Source organism: Genypterus blacodes, unplaced genomic scaffold (assembly GCF_046128005.1).
Source record: "Genypterus blacodes isolate CSIRO-AG114 ecotype Tasmania unplaced genomic scaffold, CSIRO-AGI_Gbla_v1 ptg000054l_1, whole genome shotgun sequence".
Classification (NCBI taxonomy): domain Eukaryota; kingdom Metazoa; phylum Chordata; class Actinopteri; order Ophidiiformes; family Ophidiidae; genus Genypterus; species Genypterus blacodes.
Genome location: NW_027466866.1, coordinates 2,569,704 through 2,584,752, shown reverse-complemented (window position 1 = coordinate 2,584,752; position 15,049 = coordinate 2,569,704). Strand labels below are relative to the sequence as shown.

The 15,049-nt window shown below is 43.8% G+C and overlaps 1 protein-coding gene across 2 annotated transcripts in view; it reads right to left on the bottom strand.

Annotated features, from left to right (window-relative positions):
* Positions 1-15,049, bottom strand: part of camsap2a (calmodulin regulated spectrin-associated protein family, member 2a) — a 34,339-nt gene that overhangs the window by 12,441 nt on the left and 6,849 nt on the right. For both annotated transcript variants that reach the window (XM_076151361.1, XM_076151362.1), the window contains exons 3-6: positions 7,939-8,100; positions 6,295-6,378; positions 2,738-2,879; positions 1,973-2,112 (exon numbers count right to left, since the gene is read on the bottom strand). In XM_076151361.1, coding sequence (XP_076007476.1) covers positions 1,973-2,112; positions 2,738-2,879; positions 6,295-6,378; positions 7,939-8,100 — 528 coding nt within the window. The remainder of the gene's footprint in view (positions 1-1,972; positions 2,113-2,737; positions 2,880-6,294; positions 6,379-7,938; positions 8,101-15,049) is intronic.

Below are 15,049 nucleotides of genomic sequence, written 5' to 3'. Positions count from 1 at the left end.
GGAGTCTTGTGCGTGAAGTGTGTTAATTGCTTTCCTCGGGGCAGCCTCAGCACGCCTGCTGCTAAAGTAGAAACAAATACTGGTGAAATTTCATTCCTCTGCAGTGGATCCACAGATGGTAATTTAGATGGGCTGCAAATTAATTAAAAGAGGAGTTGGTAAATGGAGGTAGGTTGACGTGATTTAGGAGACTGGTGTCCGTTAGGGAGGAAGGGTGATGGATGTAATGTGTGTGTGTGTGTGTGTGTTCTATGGCGGTGGGGGTTGGGCAAGGGAAGGCAAGTGTGCTGCTTTACTAACTGACTACTATCTGTGCTTCACTGCTTAAAGTGTAGTCATGTCTGTTAGTTTGAGTGTGTGTGTGTGTGAAAAGATGCAGTCCCCCCTTTCCTTTTCTCACCTCCTTCTATCCCCCCGCCCCCTCCCCCACCTCAGCTCCATCTCTGTAATAAAGTCTCCATTAGTATGATGGAGCCGCAACGCACCGACACTGAGAGTGTAACAGCCTGGAAACTGGGTCAAGGTTACTGACAGTAACGGCACGTGTGTGTGTGTGTGACGTTACTCGCACTAATTACAACTAACAGTACCATTGTCGCTACTATTGCCGAATCACTGCAGTGCCCTATATTCCATCATTTATTCATCTGTTGTATCTAAGCAACAACGGGTGCAGAATGCTCCTCTTCACGTTTTGACCATCACACATGAAGGACACACACACACGTCACACCTGTGCTTCATCTGCATCGTTACCACCTCAGTGCTGAATCAATGTAAACATTTAGGCTGAGTCTGAATTTCTCTGACTCAGGCTGATACCTAAACAGCTCTTCAACCTTTGGGCAGATGGTTTCAGCCTTTTTGCCCAAAAGGCATTTTTGAGGCATGGTTGCCCCCGGAGACGTCAAATCCTCATTAAAAATAAAAGTGGCTTGCTGACTAAAAGAAGCCAGCACACCACAGTGTAAAGTACTTTATCTGAAATGTTTTGCAGCTGTTTTTTAGTCTATCTAATGAATTTTACTACTACTACTAAATTGTCTTTAAATGGAGCATCTCTGCCTTTACTTCAATCAATATGTCTTTCTGACTTACAGCTGGGTTTTTGTCAGATTTATAGCTGAGATAAAATGACCTACATATGTTTTTAAAGCTGAAGGATGAAGTATCGCAGATGTTCCTATGGCAGATTCACCGCAGCTGCTTAATGCATATTTAACCAACACTCACCAGCAGACAAGCTGTCCTGCATATCACACACACACACACACACACACACACACACACACACACACACACACACACACAGACAGTCTTGGCATTTTGAGGGAATAAACAGAAGAAGGTCAACTGAGAGAGCGAGAGAGAATGCAAACTGAACGTATGTGTGTGTGAACTCAGGGAGAAAGAGGAAGAAAACAGAGCGAGCAGACGCATTATAGAACCTTGTGAGCGGGCGGCTGCAGGCGTGTGATTGGTAAAATCGGATCATTTCAGTTGGAATGGTTTTTCCAAAGCATTACTCACCGCACGGGGTCCAGTGAGCCGCTCGTTTCTCTCCTTTCTCTCGTTTCTCTCCTTTCTAACTGGCCGACCGCAGCATGTGGTTCTCATCTGGCTCTCTCTCTGATACTCTTTGGTTTTTGCGAGCGACTCAACAGACGCGGGACGTGAACCAAATTTTCATAAACAATCGCGGGCTACAGTGCTGCTATGCCCACTTCAGAACAGGAAAGGATTGGTCTGTAATGTTGCGTCTGCTGCTGCCATTTGCTTTTCCTTTCACAGCCATTTTGGAGAGAGGGAGAGTCATTTTTCATCTCTTCAAACTTCAGGCATAGATCCAAGATAGCGACTACTGGCTACTCTGCTGTAACTGTAAAAGCAATCTCCAGAGTGGAGGGTTGGAAAACAAATTTGGAGTTTGTAAAAGGAACCTCCCGCACTGCAGGCAGGGGCCGATCCGTACCTTGATGGTGGAGGAGGCGTAGATCACGTCCTCCAGGCTGAAGTGGTAGCAGCTGTTCAGGTTGTCCTTGCAGAAGTCCTGGATGAGCTGGAGGTTGTACAGTCGGTCAGCCAGGGACATGTTCTCCTTCAGAATGACATCTGGCAGGCAGAGAGAGGGAGAGAGCCATGAGACGCCTATGAGACTAAAGGGACTCTGGGTTCGGGTTGAGATAAGAAACTGCTGAGGTATTAAAATGACAATTGGCCTGTGACTGACCAATCATGTGAGCCCGGTGAATAATGATGTGCTAATGAGTTCTAAACAACTTTCACTGATTGATCATTTGTTCCACTTTGATTTGTGTGGATGTGTGTTTGTTGTATCAGCACAGTGATGTAATTATGTGGCTCATTTGTTTGTGACTGATCTCTCTCTAATGATTGAACCATTTGGGGCAGAATGACACAGAGGAGCGACACGTTTCTGTTTTTCCTCCTAACTAGACCTGAGATAGTTTAGAATTTGAGCCTTTGTAGATCTTCAAAAAAGTATTTTCATACTTACTTCATACTTTTAGTTTGAAATTGAAGCTTTGTAGTTGAAACGTGGTTTGGGAGTATTTAAAACTATAAATTCCAGCGCCTGGAGACCTAATGGACTCATTTTCTGGATCTGCAGCACAATTATCACAACTTTGTATTATGTTGCAAGACCTCTCTCTTATCTACCCAACCCACATGTGCTCTCCTATCAACCGCCCACCCCGTCATGCCAGCTCCTTACCGTCCAGCGGCAGCAGATGAGGGCAGTAGAAGTGCAGGAGGGCGCCCAGGGCCGAGCCGTCTGTGCTGTCTTTCAGCAGGTTGTCCACTGGGGGGATCCAGGGAGCCGGCTGGGTGGAAGCCTGCTCCTTCCTGTAGCGAGCCTACATTACATTACATAACAGACTGTATGAGTACATTAGTATCATAACAACGTGCAAACACTTTCCTTTCCTTCATACTGAGACACACAGAGAATGGATTCCAGGTTATCAGAAGGATTTAGATCAAGGTGCAACTAAATTCAATGTCACTTCTATAAAAATGTAATCTTTAATTTTGAGGTCCTTCTGATATCCTGAAATCCATTAAAATGGCAGTGATGTTGCAGTGAAGTAATAAGCACAAAATAAACCACATAGTTGAAGATACAGAGTTGCAAATGAAGTTGAAAAAAAAAAACAAAATCACACAAAATTATATTGCATGATGTGATTTCATTGCATCACTAAAATCCTTATTTACAACTTCAAAAGTGGTGTATAAAGCTACAGCTCTCTCAGCGGCTGTATGTTCACGTCTCTTCGGGGCGGCCGGAAAACGCATCAGAACGAAAGATGGATTTGGCCTCCGGGCTTCATCAAGATCACTCGTCTGTGACAGTAATCAGATGGTTCTGGCAATGTGTTGCTGTGTGTTTAATGCGTTAAAAACAAACCTTCACGCTGAGTCTAAAGCAGCTATCGCGGTGGGGAGAACGGCTTCAAAGCACTGATTAGTTTTTAAGAAGTTGTTACCATTAAGCTTGATCGTTTGTCCCTGTGGTTTAAACGAAGGGAATTACGCAACATGTTGAACATTTGCGTGTACTCATGGCGTTCTAAATGGAAAAGATGTCAGAATTGTGTTTGCTGGATGGTAACAGAGCAGCCGCAACGACGTGGTGTTCATCGTTCTTGGAGAAAGGAGAGAAGACGATTGAACGCACAGGGGACCAAATGCCTCCAAAACTACTGTAATACAGTGTTGAGACTAATATAGGATTATCGAGACGCTTTGTCATTCCAGTGCCACCTAGTTATCTTCAGGGAAATAAGAGCTGCAACACATATTTTCACTTTTGCTTTGCGTTCAGGTACACAGATACAAAACATTGGCACTGGCGAAGGGAAAGCCGTTTGTGTCGGAGTGAAGTCACATGTTGAAGCTCACATGTCATAAAATGATGGCGATGAAGACAGAAAGGGTGGAGGGGTGGGGGTGGGGTTACTATGGTTACACAGATAAAAGAGCGGAGCGTAGCGCTGGTTATTGGACTTACAGGCACAAGCTTCATGTACCACTTGGTTGGCGACTGCAGCGGGACAGCAACGGAAACAGACACATATATATTAGTGGGATTTGTTAATTAGGCGGTGAGTAAAACTGGAAATGCACAACAGATCTCATCACCAGTGAGAGAAAAGAGCAAGGAATAAGTGCAAATATGTGCAGAAATCGACGTGCATCACATAATCTGTGTACGGTCTTGAGTTCTGATAGATTTCCTCTCCTTTTGTTCTTTGTGCATGTATTGATTCATGCACATCATTCCACACTTAGGCTTTAATAGAGATTTTCATTTCTACAAGGCAAGGGCCTTTCGCTGACAATGCAAAATCCCAAACTGGCTCATTGCAAAAAGCGTCAAAGAGCCAAATGGATGTGCCACTCAAATAGGGGGACAAGTGTTCAACCTGGGGCAAGAAATGATGGCGAGAAAACAGCCTGCAAGGACTCAAACAGTCAAACCCTTAAGACATCCAAAAGCAAAGACTAGTCATTGTTATTTTGACTTTTCCTGATTTGATGAAGCGACACAGCTCTCCACAGGGCTCAGCAGAGTCTGCGATGGTATCAAAGGCACACAAAGGGTATCTTTTCTTCAAACGTAGACCTGCTGTAATCTCATTTACCTTACATTAGCTTAGTCAGTTTGATCTATTTACCATTGACTGAGTTACCCTTTGAAAAGTGCAAACACAGCAAAACAGCGTGACTATGTTTTATAATTGCTCGCCTCGCTGGTCATATGATAAAGGCTTGGTCGAGATCGAGATAAATCAGATTGTGGTTGGAACGGTCCATGTTGGAGCCATTGACTTGTTATACTGTATAGGTTTGATTTATTGTCCTTCCTCTTCTAAACTCCAAACTAATTTTGTGTACTTTCTGTCAATCTTATACATTTACCAAGTTGGACAAGGTAGATTTATGGGCATTCACTCTAGTTAATAAAAAACTGAAAATCTGAGGCCTAACCTTCAAAACAATGCTGACAATGTTGATTTAATAAAACCATTATCTGTATCATGCTGAAATTCAATTGTGCTTCATCGAGGCTTCAAAAACAGCTTTACCCACAATTCCTCTTTTGTTTGTGACAGAATCTCTCGCTTTCCCTGGGATATTCCTTTCCAATTTTGAGTCATTTTAGGATGACCTCATTTTCAGGAACAATCATTCATCAAACTACAGCATCTACAGCAACTGCAGTAACCCATCACCCCTCAAAAGTTCAACCCCTCAGTCCAGACATGACCATTCCAACTTGAAAGTATTTGTCCTCCCGTCTCTCTCTCTTGCATTGCCTGTGTGTGCATCACCCCCCCGACCCCCCAGTACACAAGACGGTGCGGCAGGTTAAAGCCTCGTCGCCCTTGTCAGAGTTATGATCGTCCTACCAGGCTGTGAGATGTCTTTCTGCCTCTGACACACAGAAGGTGCCTACGTGACTCACACTGCACTCACACTGGTGTGCTGCAAAGGCAGGAGGGAGGGAGTGCGAGGGTGTGTGACGAAGGGACAGAAAGGAAAGAGAAAGAGAAGGAGAAAGAGAGAGAGAGAGCTGCTTCACATCAGCGAAAAAATATTGCAGCAATTTCCCTTTTTCCTAAATTCCACAGCTTGAGTTAGAACCGGTACTTCTTTTTTTTCTGTGCACAAATTTCAAAAATAACCTAAAACAAATAAATAGTACTTTAATATCTCCAACTCCACTTGAACAAATCTGAAAGTGTTCATCATTGCATACATGGAACTGCTGCCACAGTTCATGTAGAAGAAATGTTAGCCAGAGGGAGAGACAGAGAGAGAGAGAGAGAGAGAGAGAGAGAGAGAGAGAGAGAGAGAGAGAGAGAGAGAGAGAGAGAGAGAGAGAGACTACAGCCATTTATGTAACAGATTTGCACTGCAGGCTTGACACGGTGCTATAGAACGGTTGTGAATGAATTCATTTGCAGTACACTCATTCTTAAACATCATTGTATGTTCTCAAGTGTTGCGTTTTGAACCTTGGGGTGACTTTAATGGTAATTTGTTATCATGTTGATGATGAGGATGATGCTAATGATGATGGCCTGTCTGTGAAACTCTTCAGCACAGCTGTCAGTCAAAAAGAGAGAGTATGATTAAATCCTAGCGATGAAGCCGATAAGCTCACATCGCCAAGAACTGTCAATCAAATTAGAGACGTCTGTATGCTGATTGACAGTTAGTGACGAGTGGCAGCAGAGAGGAGGAAGGAGGAGGGACACCCACCCTAGGACTCCCAGCAGGCTCGGCGCTCGGCGTCTCATTCTTCCTCTGTTCCTGAGCCAGGATGTCTTTCAGATGCTCGTTAACCTGAGGGAGGAAGGACAAATAAGATTCACCTCCACTAGACCAACAGCACATTAACAATCAATCAATCGACCAATCAATCAACCAATCAATCCATCAATCAACCAATCAATCAACAGGAAGTGCTCCACACAATAAAGCAATACCCCCCTCCATCCACACACAAAGCAAAAACAATGCAGAAAACAAAAAATAAAAAGGATGTACCAAGCAGTGAAACAAGCTAAAATACATAGACAAATCAAATCAAATCAAATCTAATCTAATCTTAAATCAAACCAAATTGCATCAAACCAAATCCCAGACAAACTTACACCGACTCACATTCGCAAAGGTCAAATTAAAGCAGGAATCAAAAATTTTGAACCTTTGGAAGATAAAACAGAGAGCCATATGTCTGAGCACAAGGGTGTCATAACACCTCGCATCCTGGTGGCTGTGTGTGCATGTGTGTGTGTGTGTGTGTCCTGGCACCAGCCCAGCCTACCAAAAGAATGTAAATGGCCTGTATGCTGTATACTCTATAGAGGGACAGAGCAGCACATAAAAGAGGCCATAAGATCTGCCTCCACTTACTCTTTATAGCCTAAACCGTGTATACTAAAGTTCAAAGAATGTATTTGTACGTTAAGTTGTCTTTGAAAAAGGAACATCACTAGTTAAGTATTCAACAGAAGGATTCCACATCCCTCTTCTTGTTATTCTCTGTTCAAATTGAATGAGATACAGTTGTAAAGTACATGTTATTACCCTACTGCTGGCCACTGAAAGCCCATTTCAGTCGACTCTTGTGTCTACATTTCAGCACAGATGGTCCTGGAGAGCTTTTTTGTGTTTAATGCAGATAAAAAGAACAATCATTTCTTCAATGTGACACAAAGTTAAACCCAAAACCCACAACAATGTCGGTTTTGGATGCAATTTCCCTAAAAATCGTTGCATTTTGTAAAATTTCTGGAGTATCACAATAAAGACCCAACCTGTCTACATCACAGGGTTTGAAACACACTGATCACTGTGTTAAATGAGCCAATATTTGGGTATTCGTTCCATATCGTGTCACCACAGAGACGTTAATCCCCATTACATAACGTGGAGCACCCCAGGGCAGCATCATGGGGCATCTCCATGTGAATGTGCACCAACCTGCTCCCAGCACACTCAGACAAGCCGTGTTATACTATATTTCTGCCAATGTCTTCAAAAGTAATACACAAATCTGAGTGGATTAACAGGCGTATGTATTCAATCACAGGTGCATTTTGAGAACTAGTATATTCTTGACATATTGTAATGATGAACGTTGAGGTAATGACATTAATAGACCCTCATTTAGGTTCAGTGTATGATTAATAATTGCAGAATCGTGTTTCAGCTTGTCAACTAAACTGATGACAGACAACTCTGATGGGACAACAAGGCACACAAAGAAACAAAAGCTAGTCTATACAAGCACGCTGTAAGTGGGGCAGATCTTCAGCTCTGTGCGACTTCTTCTTCTCTTTTCAAAAACAGGACGCGCACAGACACGCCCCCCGCCCCCCCGCCCACACCGTTACCCACCTTGTTGATCCAGGTGGTGACGGCGTCCTCGGTGTCGTAAGGCGTCTCCGCCTCGAAGCCAGAGGGCGAATACTGGCCGACGCACACCATCACCTTCTCCCCGCTCACCGTCTCCACCGTGTACGCCATCATCAGAGTGTCGATCATAGCCAGATGGGCGCTCTGGAAAAGAAAGGGTTACTTTAGCCCAGTGCATATATTATGTTCCTTATTCATATTTCTTTGTTTACGTGAATACGGCACGATGTATTTTGATTGTAGTATCCATTTTGGAGTCGGACCAAAAGGGGGATCTACTGTGTGGTTTACAATTACTGCACCGCATTATTTCCACTGTGTCTGATTTGGCTTCTCCGCCGCAAACCAGCCCCATTTAATAACACGCTGCAAAGATGTTTCCTATCGACCTTCATTTATCCTGTACAAACACTGTCAAACATTAGCCCGAGACACACAACACACACACAACACACACATTAGCAGACATCTTCGGCAAGAAAATGAACTCCAGACGAAACCAGAAAAAGGGAGCAGCACCAATCCTCAGCGGCCTCCTTCCCTCCTCCTCTCCTCTCCTCCTGTGCCGTTTTAGGAAATTGATTTGGATCTGCTGCGGTCCGATGAGAGAAAATGACTAGAAGGAGGACTAATCTTGTTTATGAGACCGCAGCACCACCACAGGCTCTATTGATATTGACTGACACCCGGTCATTGTGAAGGAGGAAATGGCTAATGTAAGCCTACGTGCTATTTCCAGGGACGGCTCTGTGTGACACCGGGACCACCGGAGCTACAAACATCCCGGCCGCAGTGCTGTAGTGTAGTGTTTGATCAAAGGTGAATATGGTGTCGTTAAAACTTTAAACTTTAAAATTAGATCTTTCCCATGATATCTTTCAACGCTTTCTACTCCCATGAGGCGCAGACTCTGTTCAAGTACGAACGATTATGGTTGAAATCCGGGGTTTACCTTTTCCGGTCTCTGCCAAGCTACAGACATACAGCAGGAGTTGTAGTATTAGAATCATTTTAGAGGCTGAAATCATCTATGGTTCATATTAAAAGGCGTTATCCAGTTATGACCTTGACGTCTGATTACGGTAAGCAAAACTACTCCAGCAGCCCTCAGGAATTTGACTTGTGTTAAGCTGATAAGTGCACAAGCGGCTGACTCATCTGGATTTCAGCTGTGACATAGTTTTAAGGCAAAGATAAGATCTGCATGGGTTTGTGTGTAACCACTTTCATGTAAAGATCATTCCGGTTTCCCTGTGGCAGCGCAGAACAGCCCAGGGAACAAAAACAGGAAGTATGACAGTAATGTTAAGGTATGCCTCCAACTACTGTCAAAGTCTAATGAGTTATGTGTCTGTAATTGAACAAACAAGGATATCTTCCGTTTTGATAAAAAGCCAGAGTTGTAAAAATAGAGCCTCTAATTTGCCATTGCCACGTAACAGACTCGGACTGTCTCCTTCTGTTTGGATAAATGTGGAAAATGCTGTTTGTTTTCTACCTCAGAGTTTTCGAAACGCGCTGCTATATGGACGCACACACACACACACACACACACAGATGGACAGCAAGGATCACATGACCGTGTGTAAATGTCAGATCAAAGCCAAAGGGAGGAAGACAGGCCTGGGTAAATGTATGGATGCAGGGTGGAGGGGCGTAGGAGGAGGGCAGCAGGGTGGGAGAGAGGAGAGAGGAAGATACTTTGCTGCCTAAAGAAAAGGTTAGACCCTCCTGTCAGTTGTAATCAGGCTGCTTCTCCTTGTTTTCCTCAGCACATACTGCATGCTCTCTTTCGTCAGTGCTCTGCTTCATATTCTATTCCTGCCTGCAGTGCAGACTCGCCGTTCGACTTAGTTAGTCCCGGAGCAGCTCCATCTGAGCCTTTCGGGGATCCGATGCCTTGCTCAGTGGCTCCTAGAGAGCTGTAAATCCAATCTAATATTTGAAACAGATTCTTAAACCTTTGGAATATAACCTTTCCCAAAACGCAGCACCACCTTCTAACTATTCCCAAAGCGGCTGCAATTTGACTCACACACGGAGTAACTGCTCTCTGCTGAATGCTGATGCGGCTGCAGGGAGAAACCATCGCCCAATTCTGCTCTCACCATCTAATGCGATTGGCGCTATAAATTCTGGATTGATTTCTCCGGAGTTCTACAATAAGACATTGCTCTTCCGTGGTCAATATCCCGGTTTTATTGCCTTTGCTACACTGCCGGCGCTCTGTGCTTCCACTCAGAGAAACAGGCGACCCATTTTCACCACATCTCCTCTGCTGAAAACGGTGGGAAGAAAATTTACCGTAAAAGCCCGATTTAACAGAGCACAAAGAATGTGCACAAGTGAACCTCGGCGGCTTACAAAAGACTATGGGTGATGTATTTCAGCTCATCTTTGTGTTTGTTGTACTGTATATGAGCTGAAATCTCTGTTGTCAGAGCTCAGAGCTACTTGTGGTGACCTGACACAGTAAGCTATAAGATGGTAGTTCCCCTCAGTATGTCTGTTTCTTTACTATTGACTGAACAAACTGACTTTATCCTAATGCAAAATGAGCTGATGTAATGACTACTATTATTACTTAGTTAATTATCCCCCAAAGTTTGCGTGTACGCACTAAACAAACCTTGCAAAGCTTCCGCACTGCAGCTCCTTAAGACAAATATGGAAACATACAGTGATTCAACATGATCCGACAGGTGATGTAATGTGGAGACAGCGCCTGGTTTCAGCATTAAACCTCTCCTGTCCAGTACCAGTGGCCCCTTGCTGGGACAAATGTCTAAAAATGGATTCTAAATTCAGGTAACAACACGGTATCTCAGCTCAGACACGGAAAAGCACTTAGGCAGGAGGTCTCTCTGGTCTCTTCTGTAGGTCGCCACAAGTACTGCAAAGTGGGAGGAAAAAGCTTGAGCCTTTCACAGACAACTTTATTTTTATATTTTGTACTTTATTTCTTCATCCAGTCAAGTTTTTCTCTGCACTCTTCCTTCCAATTGGAACGTCTTGGCTTCTTTCTGAGATCGCCTAATTGTGAGCGCCCATGCAGAAATAAACAAGCTCTCTTACCCACACACACACACTGACGCACTCTCACACACATGCCTCTGCACACATGCGCAACATACCGAGCATGAGGTCTGGCATTAGCTGTGGGAATAATGCGTTAAAGCAACAAACCTCCCCCCTTCCGTATATTCCAAACCCAACCTTGTAATTACGTGGAAACCTCAGCGCTGACCTTAGAACATTATCTGAGGACGGGATCATGGCTACCAGCCATCGTAGGGGTGCGCTTTAATGTTGACCTACCCTGGGGTTATGCCTGCACAAACCATTATGTTTTCAATGGTATCTGAGGTCAGACTGCATCATTCAGTACGTGGAATTAAGCTTTGAAAGATCCAACCTAGAAGAACCAAAACCATAAAGCACATTTCCTCTGTTCTGGCATCATCATTTCTCACTGTGTGTGTGTGTGTGTCCGTTTCTCCTGTCTGCATATAGAGAAGTTCAATATTGGGTCCCTGCATCAAAATTCAGAAACACAGCCTTGACGTTTAATTTACAGTCATTGCCTAACCTTAATTATAAGCTACTGTATCCTCAACCAGAGCAGTTAAAGTTTCATTGTGTCATCGTTTCCATGTCCCGCTATATGAACCCTCAATGCTAAATTCAGCTTAAATCACAATGTGGGACTGGAACAAAGCAGAGGAGCGTTCTGGTGAACATTGCCGGCAGACAATTCTAGATCTTTGTGCTGACTGTATTCCATTTTGCCCCACATACAGCCGAGCACAAAATACTTCACATACAGAATATTTCACTGTGACCGGCTTTCTGTCACAGTTAATGTAAAGGGTACATTGCTCTCTGAAGAAGAATTCTTTAATGTTGCATCAGTGATAGAGTAAATAAACAAATAAATGCTGCAGCAGAATAAAGGTTAATAATTCCTGTTCAGTTTAATCTCAGTACATTTGGTTCTTATAGCCAAATCTCTACCAACATGAATTCATTATGGATTAGTGCTATCACACATCACATCGTCGTTGATCCTTTCCATTTCCATTTCCATTTCCATTTTCACAAAAGGGAAAATGAAACGAATACAAATATTTTCAGACCTGTAATGTGTGAAGCAGCCATCACATAATCCTCTAATAGGAAAATGAGACAAGCTCTATGATAAGCCCCTGATCAAACATACAGCATTTGGTTTAACCTTACATGTATGATTACTGACTCTTAGGCATTCAGGCTTCAATCTTTCAGGCCCTTCCTCAACATTCCCTCAGCAATTGCAATCAAGGCACATTTTCTTTTCATTTATCATGATATTTCTGACGAGAGGCTATGTGGCTTTAGCCTGGGTCAGTTCCATGGTGTGTTTTAATGGCCCAAACACAATCTCATCAGTCTATATCAGTCAAACTGCCCAGTAAAGGATGACGCTCTGAGATTCTGCTCGCTGCTCAGCCATCCTTACTGTACTGCCTGAGAGAGGCCAAAGTGCCGTGAGGATCACAGGCTTCCTGCGTCTCTGCCAAGCCTGAAGAGGACAGAAAGCACTTGGGCAGGCTTCCCTCCATCCTGCTGCTCCAGATCATCTTTGTTCTTACCATCAAGCGCCAGAGTGAGAAATGAGGAAAGGAGATGTTGGAAGTATTTTTTCTCTGACTGTCTGGCAGTCAATATCACCATACTACACACACACACACACACACACACACACACACACACACACACACACACACACACACACACACAGCTGGACATACAGTACACAAAGGCTTACACACATTTCACACTCCACACTGCACATATGACACACAGGCATAAGCACCCCTACTCTCTCTCACCCACCTACACACACACACACGCGTGCGCAACACCCAGCCTATTGGAGTGTAACCATAGAAACGGTGCGGTTGCCCAATAGGGGTCGAGATAGCAGGCAGCAGGAGACGAGCAGAGAAAGAGAGGAACCAGGAAGAGGTGTATGCACCCCTATTCAGCCATGCTACACAGGCCTGATGAGCCAATCTGTCACACACAATCTGTCACCAGCTTAGGTCTACACAGAGTGCTTACAATTTATATAACTCCTGCTAGTAGAGCATATGCAGGATTCTTATAAACTCAAAGTGAAAATAAATAAATTCCTTATTGTTCCGTGGGAATGTGTATGAAATGTAAAACAAATACGCAGGAGGGAAGAAAGGGATTTCATTTCCCCTTGTGATGCTGCTGCAGACTAACTTATTCACCACAGCGTCAAAGATTTGCAACACATTTAAAAAGGCAGACTCATGTCTATCAGAGGATATAAGATGATTCTTGCTAAATGGTTCTAAAAGCAGTAAATCTGTAAACAAATCTACAGAATAAATCTACTGACACGCACAGAGGCCATGCTTTTGTCTTTCGAGTGGGTTTGAGTGCATTCTCCTACGTTTGTGTGACTATAAACCTGCCTGCTTTATGGCTCTTCTGACACACAATCCGTGTCACACACTCCATTGTAGATCTGCTATACTCTACACTGAACCCATATACGGTGATATGCTGATGTCTCTCCATGTTCCTACAGCAGCGATAAGATAGACTGATTACACCGCACGCTACGATCTGCTGCGGCCGCAATGTGTCCGACTAACTGCAGCCTTATTAAATATTAAAACTCTGATACAGTCGTGGTTTAGTAATTGGAAAGATGCTGCTCCAATATCAAATTAGAGAAATACAAGATATTCTAATTCATCATCTCTAGAGCCCCTTTTGCTTTGTTCTCTCCTTTCTATAGGCACACACACACACAGCCAATATCCATTACACCATTCTCCAGAAATTATTTTTAATCACAAAATGGATGTTGGCGGGATGGCAGGAGCATTTTCATCCTTATCAGCATACCATCTCCATGGCAACAGGTTTTAGGAAGGTTTTACACCGAGTTGCTGATTTATGTCGGCCGGTTAAATATGGATTGAGTGCCCGTCATCAACCATCAACTCAATAATGGGGAGAGGATAAATGAATAAAATTGTCATAGCAAATCACACATCAGCATTTGATTTGATTGTGTTTCGGGGGGAAATTAATTAACCATTACTCCGATTTTCCACTGATTTACAATTGTGAACCTGTGTAATGGTGATTGCACAGCGCAGACACATTGAGAAAGGAAGCATAATGAGAAGGAGGGTGTCAGAGTGGGCAATTAAAGCCTTTTGATGGTGTTACGCTCATTCTTGTGCTCACAGCGGTGCCTTATGTGGGCTATAATGTGTGGCGCTCCATCCTCTACATCTCTCTGTTTCTTCTCCCCTGTGAGCACTTCAGGTGGGGGAGCGTCAGCAATACAGAATGTATGTAGGCGACTGGGTGGGCGAAAACCTGCGGATAGGTTTTGGATATTGTTATCAAATGAGGAAATCCATCACGTCGATAAAGAGACACCGAGAGGGACAGGGAGAGTTAAGGAGCAGAACTGAGAAACGTTTCAATAACTGAGCTCCAAAACAGCTACCGGCATGTAGCACCGCAGCTGAAAGATCTATTAAAAGTAGCTCAAACCAGTCACTTGCCTATGCTGAACATTTCTGATACCTGACGCAAACCGCTGAGGCGATGTAAATCATTCGCTTCCCTTGAAATGCCACGGAACAGCTTTGACATTTCCCATCCAGAGCAGTTGAAGTCTCTTGCAAGAATCAAATCAGTGACATTTCTCTTTTTGGCCTTTCAAGCCGTTACTTCTCTACAATAGTTGCTACCAGCTAACTCACAGAATTGATCAGCTCACAGTGCTGCAGGCTGCATATCTACCGTGTGTATTGTGAATGAAAGTGAGGTGAGTGACTATGTATAGCTTTGGCCTGATATGTGTGTAATATCTGCATATTGGAATGAAGAGTGTAGGGCAGAAGGGAAGGTGAGAAAGGAATCAAAGCCATAAACAAGTATTATTGGGAGGAGGAGAGGAGGGAAGGGAGGACGGAAGGGATGAGAGCAGGGCTGAGAACTGAGGGAAGGAAGGAAAGTCACGGAATGTACAGGCGAAGGCAAAACAAAATTGAAG